Source organism: Oryctolagus cuniculus, chromosome 8, assembly GCF_051225735.1.
Source record: "Oryctolagus cuniculus isolate XC-2025 breed Fujian yellow rabbit chromosome 8, ASM5122573v1, whole genome shotgun sequence".
Classification (NCBI taxonomy): domain Eukaryota; kingdom Metazoa; phylum Chordata; class Mammalia; order Lagomorpha; family Leporidae; genus Oryctolagus; species Oryctolagus cuniculus.
In genome coordinates, this window is record NC_142874.1 from 127,181,952 (window position 1) to 127,195,336 (window position 13,385).

A 13,385-nucleotide genomic window follows, 5' to 3' on the forward strand; every position below is an offset into this window, starting at 1 on the left:
TAAGTGATTGATCAGATTGAAAAACCTTTCCTCTAACACTATATAGTGAGACTTCTTTTAGGTTTTTTTATTAAGACCAAAAGATGTTCACAAATATGGAAATATCCACAGAAATCTTGACATACTAATTTTTGATTTTATTTATTTTTACTTTTCTTTTTTATTGGAAAGGCAGGATCACAGAGACAGAGATGTTACATCTTCTGGTTCACTCCCCAAATGTCTGTAACAGGCAAGGATAGGCCAGGCTGAAGCCAATAGCCTAGAAGTCAATCCAGGTTTCTCAATGTGCCAACATAATTTGAACAAAATTTTTCCAGTGGTCAGAGCATTTTTGCAAAATACAACGAAGTTTCTAAAATGATAAAGACTTGGAAATTACACTTGCATTAGAGATCTAGTTAATAGTATTTGTTCAGATAATTTCATCTGTTCAGGGAATAACTGCAAACCAAAAAATTTTTTTTCATTTTTTTGCAAATGAAAATCAAACTAATATAGGTTTTAATATCAGTACTTCAAACTAACTGATACTTAGTACAGTCATTTCAAGGTATGTTAATTTTTCTTTGTATACATCATAAATATCTTAGATGCACATATATACATATACATAAATATAAGTGTATTTGGAGTCAATATATGAATATATAGTACCTAAAATATAAAAATATATTTATAGTATATTATTATAAATAAAACCTACAAATAAGCATATTATTAGCTGTATTGTGCTCCCCCAAAATTCACATGTTGTTGAAGTTCTAACCCCCAGTACCTCAGAATGTGGTTGTATTTAGAGATGGGTAAGCAGATTCAATTAAAATGAGATTATCAGGTTAAACCCTAATCCAATATGGCCATTGTCCTCATAAAATGAAATTAGGACACAGATATGTACAGAGAGAAGACCATGTAAAGACACAGGGAGAAGATGGCTATCTCCAAGAAAAGGACAGAGGCCTCTAACCTTCTGAACTTTAAGAGAATAAATTTCTGTTGTAGAAGTCAGTCTATGGTGCTTTGTTATGACAACACTGGCAAGATAACAAATATAATACAGCATATAAAACAAAGTTAATTTTTTACAATTCTTGCATTTTACATTTCTTACTAATATTGTTCATCACTGTACTCCCTTTGCCTAACAAAATGCCTTTCGCATTGCTCAATTACCTAACTTCTAAAGAAACAGCCCCTCACCATCTCTATATAATGAACTAAAACATTATTTTCCAATCTTGAAGCATAAATACACTGGAATAAAGTTGCCTCTCAATCCACAAATAATGTAACAATTTAATCTAAAAGTTTTAATATTATTAATTTCTCTCTGTCCAACTACTGGTACCAAGCTGTAAATAACATTTAATGCCTCAACCCCACAAAACTCTGGTGATAAATTAACCTCTAGAGCTGGGAGAAGAACAGATTCCAAAAGGTTGCAGATTGTCTGATTCTGTTTACATAGCATCCTTGAAATGAAAAAATTATAGAAAGGGATAACACATTAGTGGTTGTCAGGGGTAACATAGGCAAGGGAGCAGGAAACAGGCTATAAAAAGGCAATGTAAGGGGCTCTTGTGGTGACGGAAATGGTCAGTATTTTGGTTTCACCTGTGTAAATATCTCAGTGGTGATATTATACTATAGCTTTGAAAACTGTTACCATTGGGCAAACTGTGTCAAGAACACAAGACATCTCTCTGTTGAGATGCATCTGCCTCTACATTACAGCTGCATCTGAATTTATCAATGTTTCCAAATGAAATGTTTAATTAATGCTTTAACTTTAAAAAAAAAAGAAACAAAAATACCCAAACAAGCTTTTTCTTTTAGGTAGGACATTCTGTAGGACAACTAAGTATGTTCAACAAGTCAACATCATAAAAAAAAAATGGTGGAATGAGGAAGCTGTTATAGACTAAGAAATAAGAAAATCAAATGTAATGTAGAGGGTTTTTTTTTATCATGTTCAAACAAAAAATATAAAAGATGTCTTGAGGCCATGTAGAGATATATTAATGTGACCTTGGTGTTACAGAAGAGTATAAAATTACTACTAAGTCCATTAGGTATAATAATGATCCTAAAAATGCTCATGCAAAGATGAAATGTAAGTATTTAGGGATGAATTTCATAATTCAGTTTCTTTACTATAACTACTTTAAAATACTTCAGAAAAATGGTCCCCCCTCCCCCCCCATCCCAGCCACCGCTCTTTTCAACAAACTCTTTGTAAGAGTAATGACAGTCTCCACTTCTTGTAATTATATTTTCTTTTAAATCATCTCCAAGGAATTCTTTGCCTTTCTACTCCTAAAGTTTATTCACCAAGCTCACTAATTATCTCTATAATGCTAATCCAAGAGTCAATTCTCAGTCCTCATTTACCTATTATATTTGAGCTATCAGCAGTATCTGGCAAAGTTAATCGATCCCCTTCCTTGTTCTTTATTCATTTCTCTTGGCTTCCAGGATGTCACATTATCTGAGCTCCATCCAACCTCACTGCTCCTTTCCTCTCAGTACTTTTTACTATATTTTTCTCATCCCCTTAATCTCTTAATGAGGGAGTTCCCCAGTGATCACATGTTGGTCCTCTCAATACACATATCCCTTTGCTACTTTCTCAAGTAGTCCCAGAGCCCCATCTGCATATTCATGAATACCAAATTTATATTGCCAGCCGAGACTTCCATCCTAGACTCCAAACTTCAATACCCAAACTGCATCTCCACTTGCATTCCTAGTGAACATACCAAACACAAAATAAATAAAACTGAATTTATACGGGTCCCTCTAACCTACTCTATCACTAGCCTTTGCATCTCAGCTAATGATAATTCCATCTTTCGAATTGTCAAACTAAAGGGCTAGAAACTGTTTTTTCAATAATCTTTTCCACCTGCATTCCACACAGATCCTTCAGGAAACTAACAACACTATATTCAAAATATAGCCATTTCCTTTTCCTTTTCCTTTTCCTTTTCCTTTTCCTTTCCTCTTCCTTTACTGCTTTGGTCCAAGTCAACATCATCTTCCTGTTTGGTTTATTGTAATCATTTCCTATCTAATCACTCTGCTTCCACTTTTGCCTCTACAGTTTATTCTACAAAGTACCAAGAAGGATCTCATATGATATTAGATTATCATCACAGTCCTTTGCTCAAACCCTCCATTGCTCCTATATCACTCAGAAAAGCCAAAATTATCATCATGACCCCAGAAGGCCCTACAAGTTCTGGACCATGGTACCTCTCAGACTTACTTTATTAACTACTTTTTCTCTCCTTCACTGCTTTAACCATACTACCTAACATTCCTAGTACTCCATTACCTGAGTAATTCCCTCTGCCTGGGATATCCCATATATATGTATGGAAAACCCTATTACATGTTTCAACTCTGCTCAGATTTTACCCACTCTACTCCTCTATTTTTTTCTGTCACTCTATTTAATATCACATATTTGTTTTTATGTTTACTTATTTATTTGAAAGACAGAGTATGCAGAGGGAAATAGAGAGTGAGAGACACATCTTGCTGGTTCACTCCTCACATGGCCACAGCAGATAGGTCTGGGCCAGAATAAAACCAAGAGCAAGGAACTCTATCCTGGTCTCCCACATGGGAGGCAGGGGCCTAGGTACTTGAGCCATCTTCTGGCTGATTTCCCAGGCATATTAACAGGATCCTGGATTAGAAGCAGAGCAGCTGGTACTCAAACCAGCCTTACAAGTGATAGCTTAATCCACTGTACCACAACACTGGCTCTGATATTGCATCTTGTCACTGTCTTTTTCTCTTTCTCTTTCCCTCTCTTTCTCTCTCTCACATAGATACACATTTCTGATTTGCTTTGCTTAGCTCTATTTTATTTTCTACAGCACATAATACCTTTTTATGAGTCATATATTTTATTTATTATTTTTTGTTTGCTATCTCCATTTTGTAGACTACAAACTCCATAAGGAAAGAAATCTTTGCTCCCACAACAGTGCCTAGAACATAGTAGGACATCTACAAATATTTCTTGGATAAATAAATATTGAATTTTCTATTATAATTATTATTCATAGGTAATGAGAAATAAGCATTCAAATACTATATTCATTAATTCTAAGCTGTTTTCCAAGTTCAGCAGTCCATTGAATCCAAAATCAATGTACAATAATATACTTTTACACTAACATCAAATTCATATTTATTTCTGAGTGTCCTATATCAAGCTCATATTAATACTTGCTTTCATATCCTTTTTGCTCAGAAGAATGGAGTCAAAAACAAAAATGAAACTCACAAGGTGTGGCAAGATTACCGTGGGTATCTTAATGATGGTGATTGTTGCAGTAGTCATTGGACTTGTTGTCTATTTTGTTGCATATGGTAAGTGTTGATTAAGTCTGCCTTTCAGGTCACATGGATTTATTGATTCTATATTTAGAAAATTAGGAATTTTGATAGAGAAGGAAGGAAAAAACACAGATGAAATTGTTTGGAAGAGGAAAATCAGAACAGTTACTAGTATTTACTGCAGATTTTACTAGTTTTTAAAGATTTGCTGGTATAATTAATATACAAAAAGTACATACTTAATGTGCACAGTTTGATGAATTTTAATAAATATAAACACCTATAAATCACCACAAATAAGGTACTAAACATATCCATTACCTCCAAAAGTGTTCTTGTCTGCAGACTTTGTCCTTTAGTGACTTTTAGCTTAGGGAAAACTAAAATTAGAGACTTGGGATACGTCCTTTTTATCTTCTTGGGATAAAAAGTGCTGGGAATACACTGATAAATAAGGTAGTCACAGTTTCTATTTTTGCTTAACTTAAAGCCCCCTGGATTGATAATCAGAGAATAACAAATAGGAAAGCCTACAATCTGTTATTCTAATCTAATATTTCTTATTCCAATGTCTGGTATTTTCATCTATACAATATTTTCTTCTCATAAAAATTCCCCTTGGAGGCCGGCGCCATGGCTCACTAGGCTAATCCTCCGCCTTGCGGCGCCGGCACACCGGGTTCTAGTCCTGGTCGGGGCGCCGGATTCTGTCCAGGTTGCCCCTCTTCCAGGCCAGCTCTCTGCTGTGGCCCGGGAGTGCAGTGGAGGATGGCCCAAGTCCTTGGGCCCTGCACCCCATGGGAGACCAGGAGAAGCACCTGGCTCCTGCCATAGGATCAGCGCGGTGCGCCAGCCACAGTGCGCCGGCCGCGGCGGCCATTGGAGGATGAACCAACAGCAAAGGAAGACCTTTCTCTCTGTCTCTCTCTCTCACTGTCCACTCTGCCTGTCAAAAAAAAAAAAAAAAATTCTCCTTGGAAAGTAAAATATTCCCTTGTATTGAGGGGTAAAAGGAAAAAATCTGACTATACAGATTTTTCTGTATATTTTCCATGAACAGAAAAAAAGTTATGGAATCATTGTATTTAAGTTTTCTTAAAAGTAGCATTTTTTACCAACGTTTCTGAGTCCTCTTATTATTTTCTTTAACCCACTCTTTCCTAACCTTTTCAAGGATAAGGACATTTTTAGAAGAATTTTTTCTTGCATTCTGACAAGAGAATAGGTAGTTTGGAAAGTAAGAAGATATATAAGGAGAAACAAGTAATGTAAATTTAGTGATGTTTTAAAATTAATTTATATTTAATTAATTACAAATGACTGTGTTTGAAATTCAGCAATACATACACATACAAGAGTGACTGCTTATTAAATCTATAAGAACAATGTTGGTGTATATAGGATACTTCAAAAAGTACGTGAAAGGCCAGGTGTTGTGGTGCAGCATGTTGAGCCAGCACTTGGGACACCCACATACTGAAATAGAGATCCAGCTACTCCTCTTCAAACACAACTTCCTGCTAATGATCCTGGGAGGCCAGGGAAATGGTACTTTGGTTCTTATAACCCACATGGGAAACCCACATGGAATTCCTGGTACCTGATTTTGGCCTGACCAGCCCTGGCCAGAAAATGAAAGTGCCCTCTCTCCCTCTCTCAGATTCTCTCTCTCTCTTCATCACTCTACCTTTCAAATAAGTAAACTTTAAAAGTTTTTCTGATCTCATTTAGAAAAGAATCTGTCTAGCTAAGTAAACATTCATTTCAGCTTATAAATAGAAACAAAATGATACAGAGGGAAATGAAAGGGTTGTGCACAGTAGAGTGAAGATGCAATCTTCCCTGGACATGGACTGATTGTGCAAACATGACCCCTGGGTAGATTGCAATGCCCACTGTTACCACTGCCAAATCAAGAGTCACACTCAGTTTATGCTCATGAAATTATTAATAAGAAGTGTTCACTCAAGCGATAAATATTTGCCTTTCTCTGATTCACATGACCCTCCATGAAAATTATGTGTTTTCTATTTGCTTAGCTTCTTAAGGGAGATAATAAGCACGCTGTAAATAAATAATAGAATGTGGGAAAGATTAAACGTATCTGAAACTGTACATAAATTCAACTTAACAAGCATTCAATGGGCAACTACTAAGGTACTAAGGTGCTACAATGGGATATAGTAGTAACAGAGGACAGTTTCTCATATGTTGTATTAGTCCTTACACTAAAAAGTCACACCATCTAGATCATATGATTTTATTTCACTAGATATTATTCTTCTTTTGACTTTTTCAATCCTTCAAAATGTATAAATCATTCTGTTCATGGGCCACTCAAAATCAGGTGGCAGGCTCCTTTATCTTGTTACTTTACTATGCACAATCCACACTGCCAAGGTCATCTCAATGTCCAAGGCAGTTATGTCATTATGGCTCATCATACCCACATTCTAGCCAGATGGAAGACAGAACAAGAAAGAAAGAAGCATGTCTTCTCTCAATAAGAAAACATCTCTTCCTTTCATTGCATTTTTCTTAACTTAGATGCATTAGGTTGCTCCTACATGGAACAGAGTCTGGAAAATGTAGTTTTCCTATTGGGATAGCATCTTCGCAGTTAAGAATAACAAATTCTACCATCACAAGAGAATAATCTAGAAATAACCCATAGTTTCTGACACAGGATGTGAAAATCAGATTGAAGTATGTTAGGTTGTGAGGAATTGGTAAAAAAAAAAAAAAATTGACAATGAGAATGCCAGGAAAGTCTTTGGATCTACATAGAAAAAGTTAATCTTTCTTACTGATACTTTCTCACTTTCTGGGGGGGACGATGTTTCCAAATATTTCTATGCTAATTACAAATGGAAACTCTTAGTGCTTCAAATAACAATTTTGCTTTCAAAAGATAGGAAATGAAAGGGAAAATCTCATAATGTGGGCAAAAATTATACCTTCTCAGATTCACTTATTTTCGTTGTCTTCCTATTTCTTAACCAAAGGCTAAAACAATAAATGTGTGAGTTACTCCTTCTAGATATCTCTACAGATGCTAAGTTTGATGTTAACTCTAATAGACTCTGGAAGTCATCTCTTTTACATCTCTTTTACTCTTCAGAGAACATTTGGGAGAACCTGCCTGGAGAACTAATCTCAGCAAGTCTTTTAAAAATATATAATTTATTTTCATTCTATTTGAAAGACAGACAGATGTACAGATGGAGATCTCCTATTTGCTGGTTCACTGTCTAAGTGCTAGCAACAGCCAGGACTGGGTCAGGCAGAACACAGGAATCAGGAACTCACTCCAGGTCTCAGGGACCCAGGTACTTGAGCCATCACCTGTTGCCTTACAAAGTGTGTATTTACAGGAGGCTGGATCAGAAGCAGAGGATCTGGGACTCAAATCTGGCACTTCAATATAGAATGTAGGCCTCCCAATTGGTGATTCAACTGCTGCATCAAATGCCCAGTCCTCAGTTAGTCTTAAATCTAGGTAATAAAAGCTAAGGATCATCCCAAGGATGTTCAAGGTGATCTTTTTCTAAAACAAATATAGTGATTGGCTGCCACCAGAAGCCAGTTTTGAGTACATACCATCCATAAGAAAGATCTGGATGTCTGAGACAAGTGCACAGGGATACTGCTGTTATCAGTTAATTCTAAGATCACATATATATGTATGAGAGCAAAGAAAAGAAAATAATGTATGAAAAATAAGAATGAAAATTACATTCCTCATGGGAGAATTGGGGTCTTTTTTAAAAGACAACATAAATTCATTTCTTTGAACAACATTTTTAGATTATTTTAAAGTAAGTTTTTATGAATACAAAGAATTAAGTTATAAATCTTCCTAGTGCTCTTAACCTTAGCCTATAATATAACCCGGATTATTTGCAAAATATTAGTCTTTTAGAAATGGAAAAAGAATGAAATAACAAAAGAGACTCTACATTATTAACTTAATTTGGTTCCACTGAAGGTTTAGGGTTATATTTGAAGGAGAGGAGCTTAATCCTCTATTATGACAATTTGCAAATGCTACAGAAAATCAGAGGGGTACTCAATTTACCACTCTAACTTCTAACCTGCTTTGCAGCACTTTTTTAACTAAGGAAAATGATAATTTTGCTTAGAATAGTATTAACCTTTCTTGAAAATGTGTCCCAAGATCATGTTTAGAACTTGGACTTCGTGGAAAAACTCAGTGAAGGTATAACAATTTCCTGCTACAATTATCTACTGAAACACAATGTGGTTTCTTTCCTTTATATTTGCAGCTCTAATTTCACAACTATTATTTAGAACTATATTCAATGATATATTTTAAAATACCATACAAAACCAAATATTAACATAATATTTATTATAGTTGACTTTCCTAGTATTAATGGATCACTGAGAATTTGCTGTACAGTATTAAGGAGATACATCTACATAATCTATTGCATTGTTTTAATTAATAACACTTCACAAGAAATACTGGTTTTAAGGAGTGAGGAATCATTTAAAGTAATATATAAAAATCTATTTTAATTCCACTTGGAAACTCAGTCTCTGTTGATTAGTAGCATCTGTGTTCTACCTTATGTACCAGTAAATACAATGCCCTTAATTTGTCATGTTATCAGGTCCAAAGTAATAATCAGGTCATATTATTCAACTTTATAGGTTTCCTTTTTTTATATCTGTAGAATAACATTATACTTTATAAAAGTTATCAACTGCCTTTTAGAGTAGTGACTATAAGACATAAATCCAAGTTATTGAACTAACCAAAGGATTTGTTTTGCTCTTATTTCCTGATGAGCTTCGTAAATCCAAGAAGCAGTACTTTCTATTTCAGACAGCCAAATGAGGACCCTCAGAACAGAAAAATGAAAAAATAGAAAAAGCTCTACAAGGTTAAACACAAGAAATTTAAACAACTTATGCAATTCATTTCAGTCCTTTCACTGCATACATTTTATCATATAGAGCAAAGTTTAATTTTCCAGGAACTCATATTTATATATTTATTCTTTAATAAAATTTATTCTATACTAGGCACTGATAATGTATATCCTAAATATTTCTGGAAACATTTATTCACTTCAGATTTGCATTATCTTCATTTTGCAATCTTGCTTTTTTTTCAACTCACTCTGATTATTCATATGCCCCATAAATTCATCTCCCCACAGAATTTGCAGAAATCTGTCTGAAATGCAAATATACTCATGAGCAACTCTTTGAAGCTATTTCCAAATACCTTAAAATTATAAATCATAACCTTTATTTTTTGGTGAAAAATCAAATGTTGCAATAAACAAAAAGAGTAGGCAAATACCAGCCCTTCCCCATTTCTTTTTTAACATTTGCCAGTCTGCAGCTGTCATGTGACTCCTGGCTGAGCGAGCTGTTCATTCAAAATGTGGGGCATTTACTTAGTTTCTATTTGGTTTTAACCTTTTCTTTTTTTCAATTTTGCTCAATTTTTTATGCTCTAAATATATTAACTATCACAAATCACAAAAAAACATAGGATATTTGTTTGGGGGGGTTCTGGCTTATTTCACTAAGCACAATAGTCCCCAGTTGCATTCATTTTGTTGTAAAAGATGGGATTTCATTCTTTTTTGTGGCTGAGAACTGCTCCATCATGTGCAGCATTCTAATAAGATAGCAGAATTAGAGGATGGTTTTACTCTATAATGTTTGCAATTCATGCAGTAGTCCAACAGATTAACATAACCTAACACTGCCTCAATGCCCCTGGATTCAAAACCTGGCATAACATGACATTCCTAATAGAAAAATAAGAAGACATACAGTATTGATGCAAAGAAATATCTAGCAACAAAAATATTATAGTCCTTTGGAATTGTTTAACTTGTGACAAAGAAATAATACATGGAGATATATAAAAACACATATTAGAAGAATAGGAAAAAAAAGTAAAATAGGGGAGAAATAAACAGAAAATCAGTAGCTAAATGAGTAATTACAGATAAGGAGTATGTTCCTCAAAAACATTTTGATTAATTTAATCTTAATATTCATTAAGATATATAGAAAATACAGAAAAACATGAGTAAGAAAATAGAAACAGTCAACTAGTCAGGAACATTCTCACAATGTTGGTTCATTTCTTTTCTATCTTCTCCCCCACTTTTGTATGCCTTTTTCATGGCATAAATATTAATATAAAGCATGACTGTAATTATGATATAATATTATATTATATGAGTAGATGACCATGTATTTTATAAGTTTTCGACTTTAATTTCTTAGGTTGTTTTTAATTTTTTGATGTTATTTGAAAGAGTTCATTTCTTATTATAATTTTTATTTATTTGAAAAGTAGAAAGAAAAAGACAGAGACAGACATACAGACAGGGCTTCTGGTCACTGATTTTTTCCCCAAATGCCTACAATAAGTAGGGTTGGGACCAGCAGAAACTGAGAGCTGAGAACTCAATCCAGGTTTCCCACATGAATGACAGGTATCTGAGCCATCACTGCTGCCTCCAAGGGTGTACATCAGCAGAAATCTGGACTCAGAACTTGGACTTGAACTCCAATTCTCAAATATGAGATTTGGGCATCCCAAACTCTGTCTTAACTGCTGTACCAAATGCCTATCCCTGTTCATTTTTATACATAGATTTGTGAGGAACTCATTAAACTGAGAATAAATTATAAAAAGAGAAATCACTGACAGAAAATAAAATGAGCATACATTTCTGGCTTTTGATTATATGACCAAATTGTCTTCCAAAAAATGTATTCTAATTAGCATTCTCACTGGCAAACCATAAGAGTGTCTCCGTATGTGTGTTTTGTGTTTTTGTTTGGCACCTTTTTTAGGAGAAGGAGGTTGGTCATCTTGGTTAATTTAACCCAAGAAAAATACTATCTTACCTTAAATACTTTGCATTTCTTTGATTATTTGTTAGTGGACCTAGAAGACTATTCCAAATAATTAACTATACCCACTGTATATCCAGGGATATGAACATTCCAGAATATTACAAAATGCTTTTATTCCACCTTTCTCTCTCCCTCTCTCCCTCCCTCTCTCTCTCTCTCTCTCTACTTCCTTCTCTTTCCTCCCCAACCATCTCCTCTCTCATTGTGACTTCCTAGACTGCAGAGTGGAGGGATACAATAGAATGTGAACGTTTTACAAGGAGAAATTTTATTTCCTACTAGATATATTCCAAAGTATAGCCCAACACAATCATCACTCTATTTCCTTTATTTATCTTTCATAAAATTGTTCGTTTCATTTCTTTTTTCCATATACTTAATGTAAAGTACTTACAAAATGTCTGACTTTAATTTCTTCTTAATTAATTTTAATTACCTTGGAACTTTGTAAGTGATAAACCTTCTGACTTCACTGATTTTCCTAAAACATAATCTGTGATGATCACAAGGTCTACGATAATTATCTATACTTTAAGATAATTTATTTTCATAATAACATATCTGTTTAAATATTGCCCAAACTTGAGAGAGAGCACATTAAAATTTTACACTAAAAACTCTGAATACATTCTTGGGTAACTTTATAATTTTATTAACATTCCTCTGTCAAAACGATTTTGATAACCAATGGGCATCCAGAGTATTTAAAAGTTAAAAAAATTTCATCAGATTATCCCATTTCACATGATATCCTTAGAGTGAAAATGGCTGTGCAAAGCACAAAATGATCACGATTTTTTTCTTTTTTCTTCTCAGGGAAGACACCTTTCTATTATCATACCAGCTTTAAAGTCAACAACATTGACTATGATAGCAAATTTGCAAAACCATATTCGGATGAATATAGAAGCCTAAATAAAAAAATAGTATCATTGGTAAGTTGAAATGTTCTGTGCATTGTCCTTTAAATGGCATATTCTTAGAAGTTCTTAAACCATAATCATCACATTCAAAGTTGGAAACAATTTTCTAATACTACCTTGGTTCCAGATTAGGATAGTCAGCCCTTTCATTAAGTCAGTTTGCAAACATTTATAGGAAAAAAATAATGTAAGAGGGGTACATTTCAAGAACACCCAGGAAATGCCTGACACGTTAGATAGTCCATTATTCCAATTGAACAAATAAAGGAATATAAATATGAGAGTACTTCAAAAAGCTCATGGAAAATGAAACGAAAAATAAGTTTCTTTCAGTGCATGTAAAAATCCATTATTAGAAGTCTTCAAAATTTTCACTGAAAATACATATTATGTAAAAACATGCCGGAGTTTCAAACATTTTTGCACCACAGTAAACTTATTTTTAATGCCATTTCTCCACCAACATTGTGAAGTACCCTCAGATATCCCACCTGCAGGATGAATTATTAAGGTCATAGTGTTTCTGCTCTTGATACTAAGTAGTCCTTCAAGGAATAGGAATGACCAATCTGAAACAGGGTACATGGCCCAAATCAAAAACCATCTTTGAGCTCCTTAGTGTTCAGTGAAGACTACAAAACACTTGCTTAAGAGTATACTTCCTCTTAACATTTACCTGAATAGAAATTCAATGCAAGATCTTAACTGTATCTTACATATAAACTTCCATTATCAGACACTACTAAAATTAAGTAACTCTACAACCAGTCCAAATACTGTCAAGATGAGTGGTAGTATCATTCATCTTCCATTTCCCGATGCATACATCTGAGCACACAGCTACAGGAGCAGCTGTACTGATTAAAGCTGTGATCGTTCTATCACATCCCACTGTCTCCCAGCTTTAATAAACTCAAAGTCATTGATATTCCTGGTGTGTTTTTTACCATTTTACTAAGTGTTGATAGAAAATGGAGACGGAAAATTCCCAGGCTTAGCTTTTTGATGAAAAGGAAAAGACAAGAGAGCAAGATAACATAATTAAGAAATAGGCTTTGAACTTAAAATCCTTGTTCAATCCTTAACTTAGGCACTTACCAGCCTTATGATCTTAGACAAGGTGATGTTTAATTTCCTGGCACCTTAGTTTCTTCAACTAAAAATGAGATCACAAATACCTAACTAATA

General features: G+C 34.2%; 1 protein-coding gene across 1 annotated transcript in view; it reads left to right on the forward strand.

The window, feature by feature from the left end:
* LOC100344752 (transmembrane protease serine 11C-like) overlaps nt 1-13,385 on the forward strand; it is a 62,037-nt gene that overhangs the window by 3,126 nt on the left and 45,526 nt on the right. The window contains exons 2-3 of the mRNA XM_089302704.1: nt 4,271-4,389; nt 12,091-12,209. Of these exons, the coding sequence (XP_089158830.1) occupies nt 4,271-4,389; nt 12,091-12,209 (238 nt within the window). The remainder of the gene's footprint in view (nt 1-4,270; nt 4,390-12,090; nt 12,210-13,385) is intronic.